We start from the raw sequence: 23,333 nt of genomic DNA, 5'->3' as shown, positions 1-23,333 counted from the left end.
TTTTTCCAAGCGTGTTCACGTAGATTTCTCTATAGGAAATAAAAAAATAAAAATAATGAAAAAAGGTCAAAGATGAAAAAATGTTACTCAAAAATTGCTAGCAAAAAATGCATGAAAATGTTATTTTTTTTTTTTACAAGCCCGATAAAAAGCTGCGCAAAAACTTTTGTGTGGAGGCACCCTAATGAAGTCATTGAAATGGGTAGAACATGACATCCATATTAAGTTAGACTCGTCTAACCAGATCAAGTTATTTTGGATAATCCTTGGTGAACTGAATTTGGTGAAAATTTGGTGAAAAAAAAGCAAAAACATTTAAAACAATAATGAATTCAAAATCAGGAAAAAAAGAAAAAATATCAAAAACCTTCTAGCTCAAGAAACATTTGTACAAGTACAATAACAAATGCAGAGGGACTTTTCATCCGAACCGGTATGAGGATGCAGGGCGCACCCAAATCCACACCTGCGGAATTCCACGCCAAACTCTACAGGTCTAACTGCAGATTATGATGCAGAACTGCAGGCAAGTTTTCAGCCATTTTCAGTACTGCATCAAAACTCACAGATGGCCTGCAGATTTCAGTGTGGCATTTACAGCAGCCTGCGGTGCGTCCCGTGTCCTAATTACCACCCGTGTGAAAGCTCCCCATCAGTCTCGAAAGCCCAAGCCAGCTATTTCACAGCAGATACCAATTGTATCATAATTTACCTAAAAGGAACAATCTAAAGAATAAATTAAATAATACTTATAAAAAAGCACACCCTTCCCCCTCACCCAAACCAGTTCACAAAGTCTGGAGCTGGCAGAATTATTTTACAGTTATAAAAAAATGTTTTTGTTTTTTTGTGTTTTTTTTAAAGTTTTTTTTTTGTTTTTTTTTGCTCTCCTTGCACTGAAAAGCGTGCAGCATACTGTGATATATGACCCACGATAGTATAGTAATGATCAGAGCATGTACATCCTTGCAATACAACAAGCAGGGGGACAAAAAGTAGGGTAAATCGGTGACGGGTTTAAACAAGTTACAACATTCAGTGCTCACAAAAAAGTACAATAAAAGGGTGAGAAAGATCTAGAAAAACCCAAGAGTCTTGTTTAATAATTCAAAGCCATGTGCACTACTGTGAGGTACCACATAGCAACCGATCCACCTCCGCTTTATGCTCTAACGCTACACTAGAAAAATGACAAAAAATATCGTATCAGTCACTATGGGAAAAAGACAATTTTGCACATAGCTGAAGTTTATCACATAAGTTGATGACGTGATGATGAGTTCGAACATAATTTATTCTCGGGTGGATTCTACATGGAGGGTATTTGTTGATGATCTAGATGAGGCTAAGTTTTTGTTTGTGTTTTGGGACTATGCAACTTTTTGGATCCGTACTATAGAAAAGTTGCTGTCAAATATCTTGTTATTGTGGGAAATGGATGCGACCATTGTGATTTGTGGTGGCTTCTGATGAGCATTCTCGTTACAATGTTCATCTGGAATACCTGGAATACTGTTAGGCCAGTGTTTATTATCAATGTATAAAACGTTGTGTTTGAAGGATAGTTCCACTCTGGGATCGAAAAAGTTAAAAATAATCTTACATGGTCTTTTTTTACCTGAACAGCAGTGATGGACAAACTTTTGAAAAGTTGGGTTCAGCCAGTTTGCTGAACTTTTGCAAAAAGTTTGCTTCGGTAGTGTTCATGTAGTGTTCACATGTCCATCTTTTACAGGTGCAAAATACTCACTCCTGGGAAAGACAGGACATCCGCGCAATGGCAAGGTCCATGCTGCACGTAAAATTCAATGAATGGCTGAGCACTGCCTCTGATTGGCTGAGCGCTGTGACCAATCACAGGCAGTGCTCAGCTGTCATTCAATACATGGCTGAACGCTGTCTGTGATTGGCTGAGCCCCCAGCCAATCAGACACAGCCCTTTCAGGAGGTGGGGATTTTTAAATCCCCGCCTGATAAAACAGTTTCAGAGCAGTGCCAGGGACCAAGCGACAAGACGCACTGGAGCCCCGACAGTATATATTTTTTTTATACAAGCTAGAGATGATTTTCAGGGAAGGGCTTATACTTCAAGCCCTTCCCTGAAAATCACTGCAGGGGTTGCCTGCATCCCATTGCTTTTAATGGGGTTGGCGGCTGAAAGCAATGTGCACAGAGCAATGGTCACACGCACATAGGTGCGCAAAAAAAACCAAAACGCTTGTCTGACTGAGCCCTAAAGGGGTAAAAACAGTTTCAGTTTTTGTGCTAATGGTATTTTTTTAAATAATGTGTGTGGCTTAATGGGAGTGGGTGGGGCCACCAATGGCCTAATAAATATATTTTACTCCAGAAACTGCTGTAAATTATAGCGTAAATCAACACCAGCTCATAGGTGGTGCCTCTTAACAAATTTGTTGCATCTTACTCCAGCAGCAGGGCACTAAGACTGGCATAAGGAAAAACGGTCTTGGGTAAAAATGCCCCATTGACTTTAAATATATTTATTTTTTTGACTTTATACTGTGCCAACATAAACTGGTGCATGAACTGCTAGATAATGTAAATTTACTTTGAAGCTTATAATTTAATTTTTCTTGGGAATACAAATTTGGAGCCAATTTCATAAGATGCCGATAAACCCACAAAAAACATATTTTTGGGAAAGTGCAAGTCCCACAGCATAGGTAGAACATATCAAGCAAGCATCAAAGGTACTCTAAATAATTTTACACCCATGACTCTATCATTAGCCCCTAAACTAGTATACTGGATCTAATATATATATATATTTCTTAGCGGGTCCTGTATCAATTTGTAACCGAAATACTGCCACAATATGGTCACATGACATGCTAAAACATTTATATATGTGGCCTAATAGAGGGGGACTTGACACCTAATTATTTATACTGTAGAGGACACTGTGGCCCACATTCACCAGCCAGGGGGTAACGATTGAAGGAGAACAATGCCATGCCACCCACTCACCAGTATAGCAGTGCCCACACTGAAGCACTGTACCGGAATGTGGAGTGTGATGTGGGAGGTACTTAACGAGATGGGGGGAACCATTGTATCCAAAATTACTCTGCTGTGCTTTCACTACACTAGCCATCATTTGACTCAGTGGCCTACGCTTAACCAACCTGTGGTCAGCAGTTATACAGATTGCAGTTGTTCTAGGATAAGAATTCTGCCCTTAAGTGGATGCATTGTCTATTACAATTACTGAGACAGAATGTCTACTAGTGTAACATATTGATGATATGCGTAATTGGAAGAGCCTATTATGTATGGATAAAGGGGAAGAAGCTCAAAATTCAGGTAACGTAAGCTTGTTTAACTTTTCACATTTTTAGTCACCCAGGTAGAACTATCCTTCAATGTGTAACGGAAAGTCTCACAGGAAGAGTCAAGTATTTAAGGCAGGTAATACCGTTCATACTTAAGATTGATGTGAAAGCCTCGATGACCGTGGGAGTTCCATCAAAACATACAGTATAAAAAGGTATAATATGGAGTACTGTACGTATCTGTATGGCAGTTGACATAAATAATACTTTGAGGTGTGAATATATGCAGTGTGTATGTTTTCATATCATAGAGCTATATTGATAAACTAAGTATCTGCCAGTTAAAAGGGGTTCTCCACTTTGGACAATCCCTACTTCTTTGAAGGGTCTTCTGTCAAAGAGCTGATCACAAAGTATCCTGCTGGGATCCCCAGTGACCAGCTGTGATCTGTGAAGAATCCTGGCAGTAAGTGTTCAATGTCGCTGCAGTGCCCCCGCAGGGAAATTGAAGCATTACACAATGCCCATTTGTATCAATGGATTGTCTGTGTAATACAGTCCTCCAGAGCAAGAGACACTCTTTGTAACTCCGTAATAGGGTGGATAGAAATTGATCTTCTAAATTGGATGATGCTTTTAAGTACAATGGTGCTATGAAGAGGGTTGAGTAAAGAGAGTTTACTTAAAGCCAGTCCAAGACTGGTGCCATTGGACATTAGTAAATCAAATGTGTGGATATTATTTGACTCCACAGTAGATGGTGGCAACTAATTGGTGTAATGAAGACATTTGCAATAAATTAATGTCAATGTGAAATGTTACATTCCCCCTTCCCACTCCCCACCATCCCCCCACACACCTTTTGAATTAATTAGTGTAATATCTCTACACCTTTCAATTGAAGTAATTACCGATGGAATCAATCTCCTCAACTTTTCCAATTGGACCAGTAGATTTGAAATTTACCTGACTTTTGACACAACTGGACAAAGATCAGAAAAGCAGCATAACCTCCGAAACTGTGTGCAAGTAGTCACCGTATGATGTATAGTATCAATTTTATGGAGAAGATAACAGACAGCGCCCTGTGCCCACTCATCTGTGCTTCATCGTTACTATCGAGCATGAGACATAAATCAAAACCAGAGGAACATTTGAGGTCAAAGAATTGTTTTCCTGAATTTCTTCTTGGTCAACTTCTGTGTACTTCAGTGACAACAGGAAAATAGACACTCTGTTCGTGTGCATGTGAAATGTTTTCCTGTAGGGTTGTACTATTTTATATATTATACCCAAAAATTCGGATTGGAGTCTGCAATGATGTAACATTTACATCAATCAGAGGAATTTATCCTTTTAAAGCCTCAAATAGACGGAAGAACCATCTGTAAGAAGTCCTACCCTATGGCGTCACCATACAGTACCTCCATATAGCACCATAGAAGAAAACCTCAATAATAGGGCATCCAATGGAGCCTGTGTTGACTGATTTGAAAAAAACTTTGCATGCCATTATACAGATATACAGATGTGTGTCTATCGGTGCCATATACCATTTGAAGTTTGCATGGAGCATCAACCGTAAAGGAACTTCCACCACTTTACTTTTGGATCACCACTAATATATGGGAAAAAAGGCCACAGAGCTCAACAATACATGAGTCTCCTTTAACATTTTCATAGCTTACAATATTAGCTAGAACACTACTGTAGAAAGGCTATGCACTTCGGAGACAAAACAGGCCTTCCATAGAGGTGCAAGAACCTTCTACTGTACATCTGTATGGCTCCGATTTCTTACAGAGGCATACGGAAGATTGGTGCCCTTCCCAATAGGGCTTCAAATGTCATATTATTCCTTATAGAGGAGACTATGTCTATAGATGGACTTTGACAAAGCCTGCATGGCTAAATACTAAAGAGTCATGTAAGCTCAGTGCTGAGAGCTCTGCCATGTGCATGAGCCCTTTAAAGGGGTATTCCTGTCTCAGGAATTCTATTTCAATTTTGTTCGAAATTACAAAACAATACGCTCAGCCATAAGATATTTATTTCTAAAATGCTCCATTCTCCAGACGTTGCAGATATTGATTCCTCTGTTCTATGGAAAGAAATAGCAGAGGAGGTAGACAATTGTGCACTTCTTTCATCTAAATCTTTAATGCCGGATCTCATAAACAAGTGCGCACTAGCTTTCGGCCCAGCCACCAGCTACCGTTGTGGTCTCCTATTTCTTTCGATAGAAGAGGTGGTCTATTTACTTAGCAATGAGCCATAAAGAACCAGAGAGCAGAGGAATCAATAGCTGCAATATCTGGAGAACGGAGCATTTTAGAACTAAACTTCTTATGGGTGAGTGCATTGTTTTGCAATTTTGAACCCATTGAAAGAGGATTCCTGGAATGGGAAAAACCCTTTAAGATACTTCCACAGCGGATTTTTCAACCTATATGGTAATTTCTTTAGCTCAGTGGTTGAGTACTACAGTCAATTTGGCAGAGGTCGTTGTTGCTCATGAAGCACCAAATATGTCAACAGAAGAGATTTTTTTTTTTTAATGGAAAACCTCTAAATGGAAAGGAGAACTCTCCAATGCAATGAGTTCTACACCATCTAATAATTAGGACTGTAAACTTCAATATCCTCTCTTCTCTCTCTACGCCTCTTCTTGGGAGTTTTTCTATTGTGGATTCTTATATCATATACTAAAAGATTTCTACTTCCGGTTTCCTTTTCCTTTCAAAATAAAAGCTCTATTAAAAAAAATCCCATAATTGGTAGAAAGAAAATTGAGACTTCACCTTTAAATATCACTCCCAAACTAAACCCTAAAAAAATGAACATGGAATGAGAACGGCAATAAATATATCTTGAGGCTGGTATTATAGACCGGGCTTGGCATAATGGTCTTTTCAGGTTCAGAATTGTTGCTCAATCCTTCCGGTGAAAGAGTCTTTGACACAAAATCCTTACATTGATTTTCGTGAAAATGAGGAACAGATAAAGCTGTGCTGTGGAGATGAGCCAATGAGCGATGTTGTGAATTCTTGCACATATAAAATCCATGGTCGGGAAAAGGCCTGTGGGTCTGTCCATTGGTTTTCATGGGCAAGGATTGACAGTGAAAAACTGGTATGCTGCAACATTCCTGGATGACCAATTAACTCCTTGGCTGCCATTCAGAGGGAGCTAAAGCGCATTGCTCTGCAATGCTTTCCAGGCCCCGCCAGCAGCAAAGAAAGAGTTAATTCTTTTTTTTTTTTTCAGATGCAGTTAGAAAGCAGAGCCTGTGATAGCATTGAGCTGCTTCATCAAACCTTCCAAGCTTGCCATTTGTTCACTTAAGTCGTCTTGCTCGTATACCTGGAAAAAAACAAAAAATATAAGTTAATAAAAACACTTGTTGGGTTAATTACAAAAAAAAAATCAAAATTCCCCTACACATTCAATCTCTGTTCTTGTCCATAAATAGTGATGAGTGAACTTTTGAAATTTTTGGTTTAGCTGGTTCACCAAACTTTTGCAAAAAGTTTTACCAAACTTTTGCAAAAAGTTTGGTTCTGTCTGAATTAGTTCAAACTAAACCTGAAGTTCACCAAAGCCCCTAAAACTGGTGTATAACACTGTCTAAGAGCCATAAATGCCCGGTATAATATTCTGTGAGTTTGATGCAGAGCATTTACAGCTCCTAGACAGAGTTATGCACTAATGTTGAGGACCAGTGTTGAGTGAACCGAACCAGTAGAACCATATTTTGAGAAGAAATTGCAAAGAAACTTGGTTTAGGTTCAAGCCAAACTGGTATTATACTCAACACTATCCATGTTCAAGCTCTATACGATATATAGGGTGTTCTTCTCCCTGAATTGAGTTGAAGAAATGGACCGGGAAGATTCCCTGAAGTAGGACAGTGACACCCACTCAGGTAGGCCTCTGTCCCCTGGTACCAACACCCTAGTATTAGACCTCCAGCAGCCAACTGTTGCAACAGGTTTTGTTTTTTGTTCACGGAGGTCTGGTTTATGCTAGTGCTGTTTTGGATTTTCCTCTCAGCTTTATTTAGCGCTGGTGGGAGTCTATGGCAGTGTTCTGCTACCTCTTGCACCTGCTTAGCAATCAGGGAGGGATTTTATTCCTGTCTTGGCTGTGTATCTGTGCTAATCCTTCTCAGTTATTCTCATCTTATGGTTGTTGGAATCTTGGTCTCCTGTTTTTTCCTTCTCATCTCAAGCTAAGTACTTTGGTTACTGGTGGTAGTTGTTTTCTTACTTAGTTGTTTTACTGAAGTCCTAGATAGGGACAGTGAGTGGCTGAGGAACATGTGTCTGGTGCGTTCTTATCAGGACGGGACATCCACTATAGGCAGATAGAGTCTCTTATTCTGAGTCATACAGGAAAAGTTCCCCAATGTGTAAACATAGCCCAGGCACTGTATGGTGGACCAGTTTGGGTACATCCTGGTCAAATGTGAGACCAATGTTGACCCTGCCCAGCTGGACTTTGCTCTGCCCATGCCTCACCTGTGTTATCTATATGTATGTGTCAACTTTCATTGTTTTCCTTCCTGTTATGATGATGACTGCTGGAAGTATCAGACTATTATTTGACTCCATAGTCAGTGTAAAAACTGGAGGATTTTAGGTTTAGTTTCAAATATAGATCATGACATCACAAATTCTAAAAAAAAAAAATCACCAAAAATTCTTTCATATGTTTAACATAAAAACTCAAAAATTCATACAATAGTCATTTCGTGATGACACATTTCCTTTAAAGTCAGAAGTGGGCCTTACACTGGAAGGGTCGTCTGTGTGTTTATGACTTTCCTCCGACACTTCGGGAGCAGTCGGTACTGACACAGGGAGAAGCGGAGATCTTGCCTTTCCTGCCAAACCCAATGACGCTGTTTTCACTTGTGGCTTGGGTAAACTGGATGCTAAAGTTGCAAAAAAAAAAAAAATTAATAAATCAAGATTATATATGAAGGTTACAGTTTCCAGTTATTTTCATTTTTATTCTTAAAAATTTGCATATGATATATGTTTTTCGCACATTATTTTCTTTTTCTCCTTAAACTTTTTAGGTTTTCAATTTTGTTAATTTTTGTGATATATTCACCTTAATCACTTTACATCTGCACCCATCCCCAACTCTTACCTGTTCATAATTTGATATGATGGAGTTTTGTCCATAGTGACATGTCATGTGACTGAATCAGGGTCATCAATCACTGCCCTCCCATAGTGATGACAGCACTGTGGCCGGTAAATGACATGTCTCTGAATGGCAGCTTATACACATAATACTTTGAGATGTAAATATATGTGATGTGTATGTTTCCATATCATAGAGTTATATTGGCAAACTAAGTATCTGCAAGTTAAAAGGGACTCTCCACTTTGAACAATCCCTATTTGTTAAAAGAGTCCTTTGACAAAAATGCTGAACGCAAAATGTCCTCCTGATGGAACCCCCAGCAATCAGCTGTGATCTGTGGAGAAACTTGATAGTAAGTATTCAATTTCCCTGCAGCACTTTCTCAGGAGAAATGAAGTATTACACAGTCTCCATGCATATTAATGTGGTGTCTGTGTAATAAACAGGAGAACAGGTCCTCCAAAATCAGAGACAGCCTTTGTAACCGATTCCCACTCTGGCCATGACAGGTCAGGTCCTCCAAAGTGAGAAATGCTCATTATAGCCAAACTCTACTCTAGCCAAGAGATGAGGATCTCGAACGGAGGACCCTCTCGATTAACTCAGAGTTCACTAAAGGAAAGTATGAAAATGAGTTCTTTAAATTAAACAACCGCTTCAAGACTCAGCCAATGGACAAGAGTGACGCTGTTCTTGTCAAAAACTTAGACAATTCCATTAATTCAAGGATGATTCCATCCAATGTATTTTAAGGTCTTCAAGACCTTGTTTTGGTGCTTCCCGGTCCCCCAATGCTCTGTTCTTTCAGCTTCAGAAAGACGTATCAGCCTGAGATGGAACTACTGTAGCCAATTACTGGCCGCAGAAGTGACCTCAATGTTGGCACATCACTGCTACAGCCAGTAGTCACAAGTCGCATTGACCCCTCATCACTTGAGCAGGAAGAACAGAAATTGGTGGGAGACCAGGAATGCTACGGCATGGGCAAGGCAGAAGGGTTGGTAAGGTAAGTATTACGTCTTTGGTCGTTTCATGCTATTCGGAATCATGGGATTCGACAAACCCTTTAATCCATTAGCGTTTCCATTTTTGATATAAAAATATCAGACACTTTTATCTGGTGACATTGAGTCAACTGAATGTATGATGAAGACATAAGCCCCTGTTAAAATATGCAAATAGTAGCATTTAGTAATTTTGCTGGCAGCCATCACACTAATGATGCTAATACCCTTTTTATTATAATCACAGGGCTGCTTTTCCATCAATTATTAGCTTGTCCTATTCAGTTCTGATGCTTATGTCAGCAAACCCGGTAGCAACAAATGAATTGTGTAATTGTATAAAGCAGAATTCTCTCGGAGGGCGAAATAACACAATAAATAGTAACATTTTCATTGGGTATACCTCGGCAGTGGAAGATCCAGAGGATTTTGTGCTTATTTAATATAATACTGGAGTTTTACTGGTTATTATCTCCCTTCCGTTGGCAAAAGTAAAATGTCACAATGTAAAAGACTCTGCAAGTAAGGGAATTAATTCGACTTGTGCCGTGGCTCGTGTGCCAAGAACGCTTGCTTGTCATCCCAACTAATTACTAGGAGCATGATAGTAAGCAGCGGGAGGCGAAATAGGGAATAAATACATAATGAGATTGTGTTGCCATTTGGTCTGAAGACTGTAGGCTGCCAATATATAACATCCAATTCTTGAGGAAATCAACCGGCTGCCAACTATTGTAAAAACAAACACGGCTTGGAAAGATTACCATTCACAAAGCAAATTCTGCTATGTGGGATGATCTGACAACTGGTGGGAGCCATTTACTAATTAACAGCTAGCACACATGACCCAGCTACACAAAGTTATAAAGCAGGCGGATATCGATCCTCCTTGCCATACACTGGTATAACTTTGGGCTATCTGAGGAGGCAGCACCTAGAAAATCCTGCTTTTTAGCCTTGACTCCTCCAAGCAGGATACAGTCTTTGCTGTAGGGTCCCCAAGTCACTACTCATCCAGATAATCCTGGTGGGGTAGCAGCTGATGCTGGATCGGGCCAAGGCACGGTACCTGATAGTCTGAAGAGCACAGGTACATTAACAAGGTCTAGGCTGAAGGTTAGGGTGGGCAGCAGACAATAACGAAGTCCAGAGTACAGAGCCGAGGTCAGGGAACACAGAAGTCAGAATAGTCAGGCTAGGCTCAGAACCAGAATATACACAACCAGAAGAGGAGGGCAGAGCATGATGTGCAAGATGGCAACTGGTGACAGATGATGCAGAGGAAAAGTGGTGGTGGACTGCAACGCAAGTACAAATGACTAGACGTGATAAGCGAGTACTACTCATTGGAAACTAAATTCTATGACTTCAAGGGAAAAAAGGAAGAGGATAACCAGCAACAAAATGGATAGATTGAAAAGCTTGTACACCAAGCAGAAGACAAGTCATTGAAGAGGGACACAACTCACGTGGTGGTCAGAAGTCTAAATCCATCATTATTCTTATCATTAGTATTGCTACGACTATAGTTCTCCAAAATATCCCATCTACAGCTTGGGTATTCAGCTTGGGGTTGTGCCAAGATGCACAACTTCTCCCAAAACTCTGAGCGCAGAGAGAAAAGCTGCTCACCCCAGGTCCAGCTCTCGGCACCCTGACGAGCAGATGACTTTGCCGGGGTAAGCATACACATTTCCCTATAGCAGATGCTGCAAGGTAATTGTAGTATTACAGGATATCCAATCACATGAATGGCCATACTTTAACCCTTTCCAATCCACTGTCTGACGTGTAAAGACATTCTGATTTGAAGGATGTACAGCTCCGATGTTGGAAGACATCCGGCAGGGTATTCTTACTGTAGATTACTGGCTGATCTGTTGTCGGGGGCCTCTCCGGCATGTCTCATACCGCAGTACTGGCTCTAACCAGCAGATGGCACCATTGTATAATGGCAGAAAGAGAAAGCCCCCTAGGAAGTCCTGAATCCAAAATTGGATTGCAAAAGATTAATACCAGGGTCGTAGATGGTCTGCCAGAGAAGCTCTTACTGAGCCATTGCTTAAAAAGTTATCAAATTTTCAGCAACAGAGATCTTGGCTCTCCATTCTGGAAATCTGGTGGTGTGAGATCATACCAATATAATCCAATCGTAACTGTGATATATTAGAAGGTCATTTATCATTATCATTATGACTGTTATCTGCTGCCCAATGCCATATTTATGAAACCATTTCTCCAAAGTGGGTAGGGGTTTAAAGTTGCGGCAAGTGTGCCTTAATAAAAACTTTTCTGCTTTGAAGAGTGTGTCCGGGTATTGCTTTTTAGCTTATGCCAGCTCTGCTGTGCCGGTATTCATAAATCTCCTCCAGTATATTGGAGTTCAAAAATTGGAAATGGAAAAAGTTCATTTTCAAACAGGGTTGTAACTGTGGGGGTGCAGAGATAGCAGTGGCACATGGGCCCTGGTGCCTAAGGTCACCCAAAGACTTCTTTGTGTGTATTATAGATGTCATGTTGTAGGTTTGGAGCCCTTTTACAAATTTTGCAGTGGGCCCAGGAGCTTCACGTTACATCTCAGTTCCCAGACCCTTGATTCAATGATATGTAATGGATTCAATGTTGCTTTTTGTTTTGGACAATTTTAGCTTCCATGGGGTGTATTTAGGAGCTGGAGGATGTTTATTTTTTCATGCATTGTCTATGCAAGTTACGGCTGAAGTGACAAATTCTATGGAGTGCTATAGGCTGCACCTGTATTGCCCGAGGCCTATAGTCAAGAGACTTTGATCAATGACCTCTGCAGTGACTTGTGTATAACCCCTCCATGCACCGCAATAACAATGTCCCCCGTCGTCTCATTAACAAAATGTTCTCAGCATTTTCAGGGCCGCAAGGTGCATGATAAGCACATTTAAACAATACAAATTATTTTTGGAACATGTACATCTGGGTCATGCGCAGAGCTTTGTTTTCGGGAAGTTGCTCTCTGCCTGTTCTATTAATCTTTGCTGATGTTAATATATGAATGAAGCTAAAGAATAAGCAATTCATACATTGTTTTTAGGGATAATATGACTGTATAGAATTGGCACTGGAAACGGACGGGCCATAAAAAACGAAATTTACATAATGTTACTCAGTGGCACCAAGGGCCCAGCGTAAGGCCTAGCAAAAACATAACGCTTTTGTACCCCTCTACGACAGAGACATAACTTAAAGCTCCTGGTCCCAATCTATAATAAGGGCCTTGAAATCCTACCAGCAGATACCTCACTGCAGAACTGGCAGTCATACTTTGGAAGTATGATGACTTAGACTTCATGCCAAAATGTGCTTTTAAGGCAACAGTACCAAAATACCAAATCTCAACAAAGTTTCTCTAATTTCTGGTCCCCAGCTTACAAATGCTGCATATGGCAGTAGCACTTCGGGAACTGAGTTCACTTGAGTCTATCTTCTGAACTTGTTTTGTAGGTTCTACACTAGCGTTCTGGCTAGAACTCTGACTTGGTCTGGGCCTCTCGGAGTGACACTCTTCAGGGCATATCCCACTATGTCACTATGCCACTCCAATCTATTGCCCACTACCAACTACACCACAGAGGGCATATATATCCCATAGAAGACATGGACAACATGATATGACATCTTCATTTCCTTACATTGCCCCTGCCATTGTGGTGTTTCTATAGTAAAGCAGTACTCATTGGTAAGATACTCCCTCAACCACCCAGCACAGTCATCCAGTTTCTCACCACTCAGTTCCCAGAAGAAGCAGCGGTGGTCATCTGCTGTTCTCTGTACACAGTTCAGCCAATCACTGGCTTCAGCAGTCACGTGGCATTCATAGCATTATCACTGCTGAAGCCAGTGATTGGCTGAGTGTTCATGTGTACAATGAATGTCATGTGACTGCTGCAGCTTCTGCTGGGACTGGACAGGTGGGGACTATAGAGGGTCTATAATTTTTGCAAATATTTTTAAACACAAAACCAAGGAGAGATGGATGATATAGGCCCCAGTGTCTAAGTGGGCCAAAACACCATATAAAAAGGCCATAGTATTATAAATAGAGGATGGTACAAGCTTCAAGTTACACGTCTGATGCATAACGTGCAGTTTTCTTGTGCTTAATGTGTTAGATCAGGAGGTTTTTGTTATTTGTTTTATGCTGATGCTAAAGGCCCATTTACATGCAACGATTATCACTCAAAATTCATTAAAACAATGGCTTTTGAGTGATAAGCGTTGTGTGTAAATGCTAACATCGTCCACTTTTCGTCTGCACAATGATTTTTAGGTGAGTTTAAAATCCATCATTCAAACCGCATGCTGTGTTCTCCACGGGAGCAGGAGATTACATTGTATTCTCTCTGCAGCTAGTGCAAGAAAACAGACTGCATGCTGTTATCTCCACGGGAGCTAGAGATTACATTGTATTCTCTTAGCAGTCCCTGGCTGAACAATGGAGCTAATTGCAGAGCTCAGACCGCCTGCTGAGCTCTGCAAGCAGCTACCAGAGGCTCATTTACATGCAAATGAAGCTGATAAAGTACTAATGGACATTAGTGCCCATTAGTACTTTATGTAAAACGAACGCTAATCTTTCAATTGTTTGAAAGATCATCTTTGCGTGTAAATGGGCCTTTACTTGGGGAGGGGGTGGGGCAAAACAAGTTTGTGTGTAGAGGGGGTTTACTTTAATTTCTGCCATGTTGTATGTTTAAGATTTTTTTGTTCCAATTCTCAGTCTGATGTAATGAGTGCTGTTTTACACTGGCTGAGAGTCACTAGTATGGGATGAACGACCATTAGTATGATCGCTAGTACCGATAGACATGCAGTATATCAACCCGTTCACAGGGAAATCTACAGCTAACTAGCAAGCAATGCATTGCTTGCTGAAAGCAACAGTCTTTGCTCATTCATCAGCTGATAGTGGCCCCATTTGCACAGCTTAACGTTCGGGCAAATGTTCATGCCCCAAAATCAGAATGTGTAAAAGGGGCTTAACTTCAATGTACTTAGATTTGAAGCACAACAAGAACCTGCATCAATTTACAGTCACTAGACCGGGAATAATGTAGCCAACTCTGTAACAGTTATCTATATGGTTGGAAAATGCTACCGACAGCACCCAAACAGTTCACAAATATCTTCTACGTCTAGATGCCACCTTAGTGAAAAACATAAATATAGAAAAATTCTTCATCCTGATATTTTTTACTGTCTGTCAGGAAAAAGGTGAATTCCAAATCCGCTTGTTGAACAATCCCTTTAAATGGAGAACTAATGAGAAAGTACAATTCCGGTACTTCCTCCGACAAGCCCGTTTAGGTAACCTTTCCAACGCGTCTCACACAACCCCCAATCTCCTTCACTTTTTTGATGAGCCGTTATCAAGTTTGATGATTACTCAGCCTGTTTAATATTGATATTACAAATTGATTTCCGGGCCATGAATAAGTTAAGCTTGAGAGAAATGACATTTGCGGAGGATTAAACTTATATTTGCGCTGACAAAATATATCGGCTCTTTTCAGCTTCTGCATTTAGATTGCGTTTGGCTGACAGTCCTGGAAATGGATATAAAATCAGCCTATTTTTATTTATTTCCAAATGATATTTCAAAGTCTAAACGGATCTCATTAATTTCTTTTCGTCTTCTGCTTCAGCGCCTACGGAGCACTTTACCATTACCCCGTGCGGAAGATGCATAAAGTATTCTTTACTCGTTTAAACTTTTCAGTGTTGAAAACTAATGAAGATCCTTCATCCTCAGCCGGGGCTAACTATGATCAGAAGAATCCCAGTGGATTGTATTCTTCAAGATGCAAAAGAAGGAAGCAGCAGACACTTCTAAGTTATGTCTTATCTTGGTAAAACAGTCAATAATATTAGGAGTGCAGCCTTCTTGGAATGAAAGTGAGCCGTGAGTATCCAGCTCTACCAGGAAATATGAAATCAAAATGCATAGAAATGTGGTGAAGAAGTCAAAGAAATCAAAAGAAGATGACATGGCTGATGTACTTTGGAGAGTAGACCTCTGTTCTTCTGTTTACGTATGATAGGTCATATGACTCTTTTTGGCTTTGTGGGCATAAGATTTTTTTGTTCTTTTCATCACTGGCTTCCAAGAGCCATAAAGAGAACAAAGGTTTGGTGCCGTGTCAGCCAGTAGAGCGAAATGTGATGTTCCCAGCAATAGAAACCAAGTCATCCTGTAGATATGATACCTTTTAATGGCTAACAAAAATATATGATGTTATAGCAAGCTTGTGAACCTCTCGGGTTCTTTTAGCCTGAAGAAGAACCCTGAGAGTTTCGGAAGCTCGCTGTAACATCATGTATTTTTGTTAGTCATTAAAAGGTATCATATCTACAAGATTACTTGTTTTCTCTGGCTGGGAACAATCACAAGAGCCATAAAGTGATGAAGGCTTGTTTTTATGCAAGCTGAGTTCAATTTTTTTAAGGTACCATTTTGGGATATCTACAGTGTATAGGTCCTTTGAGATTGGTGCCTCCCTGTATGGAAATTCTCCCCGTGACCCCGGAGTGCAGCATAAAATCATGGGACAAGTTTTCCATGGATCAGTTTCAGTGTGGATCCACATTAGATGGGAAAATCTAGCGATCTGAGTGACTCCCAACGAGGCCGGGTCATCGGTGATAGACTAGCCTGGAATTTCACTGCAAACCAGGTGTTTTTTTTTTCTGTAAGGCTGTGGAGAGTATACAGAGAATAGTGTGATCAAGGGAAAACATCCAGTAAAAGGGGATCTTGTGAAGGGAAGGAACTCCTCAACAAAAGGGGTCAAAGGAGGATGTCTAGAATTATTCTGAGAAACAGACGTTGCGCAGTCAAAAATATTGCAGCTAAGTGTCTGAATGCACAACTCGCTGTTGTTTAGCATGGATGGACTATTAGACCAGGCGACCAATTCCAGCGCCATTGTGTCTAAGAGAAACAGAAAGGCGAGACTCCAGTGGGCAAAAGAGCGCAAGAATGGTATCACTGAGCAGCGGAAAAACATTTCCTGGTCAGATGAATCCAGATTTCTGTTGCCCCGTGCTGATGGGAGGTCAGAATTTGGTACAAGCAGCTCAAACTGATGACCCCTTTCTGTCAGCTGATCAGAACCTGTCAGCACCTCCATCTAATTTGTGGCAACTACAAGAAACTTCCTGTCTGCAGGGGCCAATATTCCTGCAAAACGATTACATCACCTAGTGGAATCTACGCCATGACAAATTGCTGCCATTCTAAAAGCCAAAGGCGGTCCAACACGCTACTGGATGGGCATCTCTAATAAGGTTACCATTTAATAAATAATGTATTGAAAAACTTGTATTCATTTTCTGAGATGAATGGGGAAAAAACTGTAATTGTGCCATTGTTTTTCTATTGAAAGTGTTCATCAATTATGTAGAGTTTTTTAAATATATCTTTACTTATTTTATACTCCTGTATTGCAGTGTATTATGTTTATTAGTTTAAAGCAGCAGACAGGCAGCATGTTATCTTCAGTCTATGGCAGAGTCTAATAGGCATACTCACATAGCAGACATATGGGTCTCCTTTAGGCACCCAGCTGCCTTGGCTATCTATCACAATTTTATCCCAAGGAGCTGGTAGGGTGACAAAAGAAGCCTCTTTTCTCTGTCTAACCACTTAGATGCCATATTCGATACGGGGAAAAAAAAGCTACATTGGACAACTGAAGTAATGATTGTTCAACCAATAGGGAATCTAAAAATCTTCCCTTGGGCACCAAGAAATCTTGCCCCACCACCATAACCACGAGAGACATTTACGACTATTTATTTCATACCTGCCCTTCAGTTCATGAAATGAATAGAGCATTTTTTCAACCCCGTACTATCGCCATTTATTAGTAAGGAACATGACTTTCCTCACTGCTGATTTATCGAGTCCCCTGTTTCTGTGAAAGCCCAGAATGGTTGTGATGACGGCATCTTGTGTCCCCAGAAGATTTACAGTTTTACTGGTTCTGCCCATAATTTTGTCATATAGACTTTGCATACGTTAAACAGTAAGTAAACCTTGTAGCGGAGCCTTCACCGCTAAGCACTACATACATCACGTCGTACTCCCAAAGGTCATGAATAAGAATAACCCACATGTATTTAAATTTTGTTTTATGTTCTTTGAGGCTGAAGACTTCATCTTAGTAATAAATGGGCACAAATAGCCGAGGGATGTTTCAATAGAAGCAATTCCAGCTTGTAAAATGCCATAAATGCATTTTTCTGCGTCATTTAGAGCATAGGAAATCCATTACAGATTTGACTTAAAGTAGACCTTCCAGAGAAAAAAACCCTCTTTTTGTGTGTATATTGCACTTTTGAACATAGCATTTTCAGTTATTTATGATCAGATATCATTGATTTTAGTTGCAGGCCCCCATGATGACTACATGTCTTTGTCAGGTTCACTGTTATCATGGAGACTTTGGATGGATCCAAATGACCATTACAGCAGTATCCACACCCCAACTAGCTGGATCATTGGAAGTTATGAGTGTTGAGAGATTATTAACATAATTGGGTCAGGAATGACTGACCCGATTTAAAAAAACTAATTGTGAATCGAGACTCCCGATTCCGACTTCCATTAAAATCCATGCTATTAAAAATCAAGGTTCCCTAATTTGGCCTCCAAAATGTGCCTTTAACAGCAGAGGTGGTAGTAGTGGTCCAGTGGTTGGTGCTGCTGCCCTACAGCCATGGGGTCCTGGGCTCAAATCTCCATCAGGGTCAGATTCCAAGCTTAAACTCCAGGACTGCAAGGCAGCAGTCTAGTACCTACTAGATAGATAGTACAATTACATTCACTCCCCCCCCCCCCCCAACACTCCCACAGTGAAACAAGGATGCTATTACATGAAAATCATGAACGCTCAAGTAATAGTGCTAATTTCCGGGCTGGACCTGCAAGTTCAAATGCAGCCCAGCAATTATTAAGAAAATGCATGCACTAGGGCCCTTACATACAGTCTGCACCACCCTTAAAGAGTATTTGTATCCAGTCGTCACCTTCCCCCCCCAACACCATAATTGCATCTAGTCCTACCAGACGCGATATAATTACATCCGGTATCCCCTAAAGACAGTATAATTACATCCGGTATCCCCTGAAGACAGTATAATTACATCTGGTTCCCCTCCTTCTGAACACAGTACGTTTACATCTGGTACCCCCGACACAGTAAAATTATATCTGGTAACACCCCCACAACACAGTAGAATTATGCCAAGGGTGAAAATTGGACAAGTAGCTTTTTGCAGATGAGAAGCATCAGGAGCAAATCAGGAGGTGGGCCATCTAAGTAGATGTGTCTTGCCCGCGGAACATCTGCTAGATGCAGGAGCATCTTTTTATTATAGCTGCACAGCACCAGGGATAATCACAAATGGCAACAAGATTGACAAATCTTGTTGCCATTTTCAAAATCTTAGATACATTGACAATCATTCTGGTCACCATTTGGAGCCCTGTTGCATGGAACTAAATTAGCAAAACAGCAGCCACCTTGCGCTACACTATTTCCATAACTCCCCTAAAAGTCAATGGGTGTATCACAAATAGCATAACAAAACGACCTTTGCTGTTTCAGTAACTCGAGAGCTATGGAAACAATTTTCCTTGTATGCTACACTGTTTGCATAACTCCCATTGACATCTATAGAAGTTACGCAAACAGTGTAGCTTAGTTGAGCTTTGCTGTTTCTATCATCCCGGCCACCTTGTAATCAGCAGTGTTCCCATTATGGCCATGTTTGATGAAGCTGGGAACACCCCGTTAAAGGTCCCACCAAAATTAGTTGGTTGGGTCATCCTTAATCTAATGTGTATGGTTACCTTTGCAGTCCTACATAAAGCCACAGATTACAAACTCAGCTCTACTACAGCAACACATTTTTGATTCTGCATTTATCAGATCTGTATTAAGATCCAGCAAACCTGAGGGACCATTTCACTTTAATTTCCCTTTCATTTGCCTCCAGTCATTGAAGGGATTCACTTTCTTAGTAATAACTCTACAGAAACCATTAAAGGAAACTCGCTCCGAAAACGTTGATGTAAAATAATATACAATCTGAGCCGGATCCGATTTCTCCGTAGCCTTATAAACTTCTCTTAAACCTGGTTTGCTTGAAATGCAGATGATTATTTTAGTAGCTTAAGGGAATTTTCACTTGTAAAGGAAAAGTATGGAATTTATGTCACATCTATAATGCAGTCAGCTTAACACTCCATCAAACATTTTCAATTTACTTGAAAGCGGGACTAAACCAAATCACTTATATGACTGTGTTTATGATTATTATAGAGAAATGACAGGACGCAACGCGCCGCGCCGAAGGAATCCGGCATCTTATCTTAGGATTAAGCATAAGGAGGAACACGCTGTTTTTACATGCAAAAAAAAAAAAAAAACAGAATGAAGAACGGCCATAAAATATTTATGAAACTGAAGGGAATCTAATGATTTCCGGCAAATATAACGCAAGAAAGAAAACGTTCTACACCTCGATGACTCTGACGTATTACGAAGAAGAACAGCAAACGAGTTCTTCATATAACTGGCAAGATGGCGAATGACGATTATTATGGGGCTAGCTCACAATTATGTCTAAAAAGACAAAGAACATCAAATTTTCTGTCACTTCTGCATATAAATGTTTTTAAAAACTTCTCCTGTGGCAAGATAATTTCGTTTCAAGTAAAGGATTGTTTCATGTGAGACTCTAAAGCTGCACCAAGCCTGGCCCCCTGGTGGGATAGTGTGATCCTACAGGAAAATGACCCGGCTAAGGACATCTTGGAAATTAATAACCTACATCCAGACTCTAACAAATAGCCTATAGCTTATACTTTACTTTGATTCCTCCCTGCTTTCCTTCGCTTGCATTCCCTCCTTGATTTCCATCCTTGAATTCCCTCCTTGCGTTCATTCCCTTCTTGCTTTACTTCCTTTGAATTCTCTCTTTGCATTCCTTCCTTTGCATTCCTTGCTTGCATTTCCTATTTGCTGTCCTTCCTTTCAATTCCCTCCTTGCATTCCTTCCTTATCTTACTTCCCTTGCATTTCTTCTTTGCTTTCATTTCTTTACATTACCTCCTAGCATTCCTTCCCTTGCATTGCCTCTTTGCTTTCCTTTATTATTTCCTTGCTTTACTTTCCATGCACTCTCTCCTGGCTTTCCTTTCTTTACCCTCCCTCCCCTTGCTTTTCCTTCATGCATTCCTTTCTTTACTCTCCCCCTTGCTTTTCCTTCATGCATTCCTTTCTTTACCCCCTCCCCCCCTTGCTTTTCCTTCATGCATTCCTTTCTTTGCCCTCCCTCCCCTTGCTTTTCCTTCATGCATTCCTTTCTTTACCCCCTCCCCCCCTTGCTTTTCCTTCATGCATTCCTTTCTTTACCCTCCCTCCCCTTGCTTTTCCTTCATGCATTCCTTTCTTTACCCTCCCCCCCTTGCTTTTCCTTCATGCATTCCTTTCTTTACCCTTCCTCCCCTTGTTTTTCCTTCATGCATTACTTTCCTCATACTCCCTCCCAGCATTCCTATTTTTCATTCCCTCCTTGCTTTCCTTTCAATTCATTCTTTCTCTTGAATTCCCTCCTTGCTTGTATATTTTGTAGTCTTCATCAGTATGATGTTTTGGGTAAATTAATGATCTTCCTAGATCCGGACTCTATCATATAGCCTATATTACAATCCATCTTCTTCCCTCCTCGCTTTCTCTCCTTGCATTCCCTCCTAGCTTGCATGTTTTATATTCTACATCTCCATGATTTTTTTGGAGTCACTCCTGTTGCCTAAGTGGTTTGGATTTAAAACAAGTCTGTGCAGCACTGGGATGCAATCAACTGTATAGCAGGCAGAACATCCCATACCTTCTTAATACACTTAGTTACTCAGAGTGATAAGATGGTCACCCAAACAGTGAAAGTCAAGAGGAATAAAAAGGTAATAAGACTAATGTGTGCTTAATCTGATAAGGTATGTAAGCCTAATTAAACTATGTGCAAGCTCTTACGGCAATGGAGTTGAAGTTTTGACCAGATGGCAATTTATACTTTATTAGGGCATATGAATCTCAGAGAGAGAGGTTTCCCACCTCCTCTTAGGGCCAGAAGAGAAAGCCGTTCTGCAAGATTGGCTCTTATCCGGGAGGACCATGTGCCATCCTAGTAGGTAGAGGATGGACATTCATGTAAATGTCTGTCCTGAAATGACGCTGATGCATGGAAAATGTCTTGCTGGCCACGGCTTTCCCCCAGAAATATAAGCTGTTTTTTGAGGGCGACCCCTTATTCTGAAAGAGGTTGTGAATGTCAACACAACCTCTATAAGGCCTTTCACATGTAGAGTGATAGGAGGGTCGTTCTAAGGAAAGCAAGGGCAGCAGACGTATGTGCAGTGAGGGAGGGAATAATGAAAGATGCGGTGAGGAGAAGCCGGAAGAGGGAGTGAAGCAAGAAGTGGAGCTTGGAGAAGGTCTGGCATGGGTGAGCAGTTGTGAGGAAGGAGTCTAGAGAGGCCCTTCTTCCTGCCGGAGTCACAAGTGACCCTGTAACCGTTAGTGACAGGGCCCAAGTGTCTTAGGCTTGGTCTAGTCCCCTGGGTGAATGAGTTGGCACAGCATCTAGTGCCTTAATCTGCTCAGGAGGGAGTACACCAAGGCCAGCAACATAGTCTCCACTGCCACAGAAGCCTCCTGTTCACGAAAGGCCATTTATTCTTTATTTAAGACGCACCAGGGCCTAGTTTTATGTAAATTCCTAACCTCCAAATCCTCCCTGATCACTCAGGCTGCCTTACTGCCATTGTACAGTTGACGAATATTGTAAATAATTGTATGCTGAGAAACTGTGAATGTTATAAACAGGTGGAGTTCAGTAAACCATTGCAACGTGGTTCTACTACAACCTTCAATCTCTGCCTGACTGCCTGACAACTCTGTGCTGTATAGCACTGGCGTCACGACAAATTATGAGTCCACTTATTAATATCAGTTTACCAACGTAGATGCTGCTGTTTGGGAAAGTGCTGCTGATAGCCGCTGAGACATATTTTAAGATAACGACCACTCTCATCATCCACATCCCATCTAGCGCGCTGCACATGAACACTCCGAACATAAGCACTCTAGCAAGACAACGACAGAGCCACTAAATGAAACACATTTTAGGATTACCTGCTTGAGATAAAAGTGACGTATAAGGAACTTTAGGTTCCATTGCAGACATCGGAGGCGGTAACAAGGGGTTGGCAAAGCTTCGCAGGGGATGTGTCGGCCGAACGCAAGCAGTTGGGATCGTTCGGCTGGGAGCATCCTCATTACTGGGGTGTTCTGGCTGCGTATGGGATATCAAGGATGACTGCTGGGGCTGTTGGGTCTCATTCACTGCTGAAAAAAATAAGTTTGACGTATTTTAGTGGCATATAGACTACATAAAAAAAATGAAAATGAGAACAATGATATAATAGTTACATATAACAGAGCAAACGGTGAGGAATTAGGATGGCAACCGTTCATTTGTTTCATAACCTATATAGCATATACGAAGGGTTTTCCCAGCTCTTAAAAATTGTTGACCTATCGAGGGATAGATCAGAGGGAGTCCCAGAGTCTGGGACTCTGGATGATCAGCTGGTCACCATGTGCAGTACAGGAAGTACATGACTCGGCAGGCATTCACTTCAATGGGAGCTATGCCTGCAATACCATGCTGGGCCACTGCACAATGTACAGTGCTATCTGCTTCCTGCTCTGTACACAGTGAGCGAGTGACAACTGATATAGCTACCATTACAACTCTCAGAGTGGTTGTCACTCAG

General features: G+C 40.9%; 1 protein-coding gene across 1 annotated transcript in view; it reads right to left on the bottom strand.

The window, feature by feature from the left end:
- Window positions 1-6,566: 6,566 nt before the first annotated feature.
- DCC (DCC netrin 1 receptor) overlaps window positions 6,567-23,333 on the bottom strand; it is a 640,441-nt gene continuing 623,674 nt past the window's right edge. Inside the window, exons 29-31 of the mRNA XM_066604857.1 lie at window positions 22,690-22,902; window positions 8,087-8,229; window positions 6,567-6,656 (exon numbers count right to left, since the gene is read on the bottom strand). Of these exons, the coding sequence (XP_066460954.1) occupies window positions 6,567-6,656; window positions 8,087-8,229; window positions 22,690-22,902 (446 nt within the window). The remainder of the gene's footprint in view (window positions 6,657-8,086; window positions 8,230-22,689; window positions 22,903-23,333) is intronic.

Source organism: Eleutherodactylus coqui, chromosome 5, assembly GCF_035609145.1.
Source record: "Eleutherodactylus coqui strain aEleCoq1 chromosome 5, aEleCoq1.hap1, whole genome shotgun sequence".
Classification (NCBI taxonomy): Eukaryota; Metazoa; Chordata; class Amphibia; order Anura; family Eleutherodactylidae; genus Eleutherodactylus; species Eleutherodactylus coqui.
The sequence above is the reverse complement of the archived record's forward strand: the minus strand, read 5'-3'. Positions and strand labels throughout refer to the sequence as shown.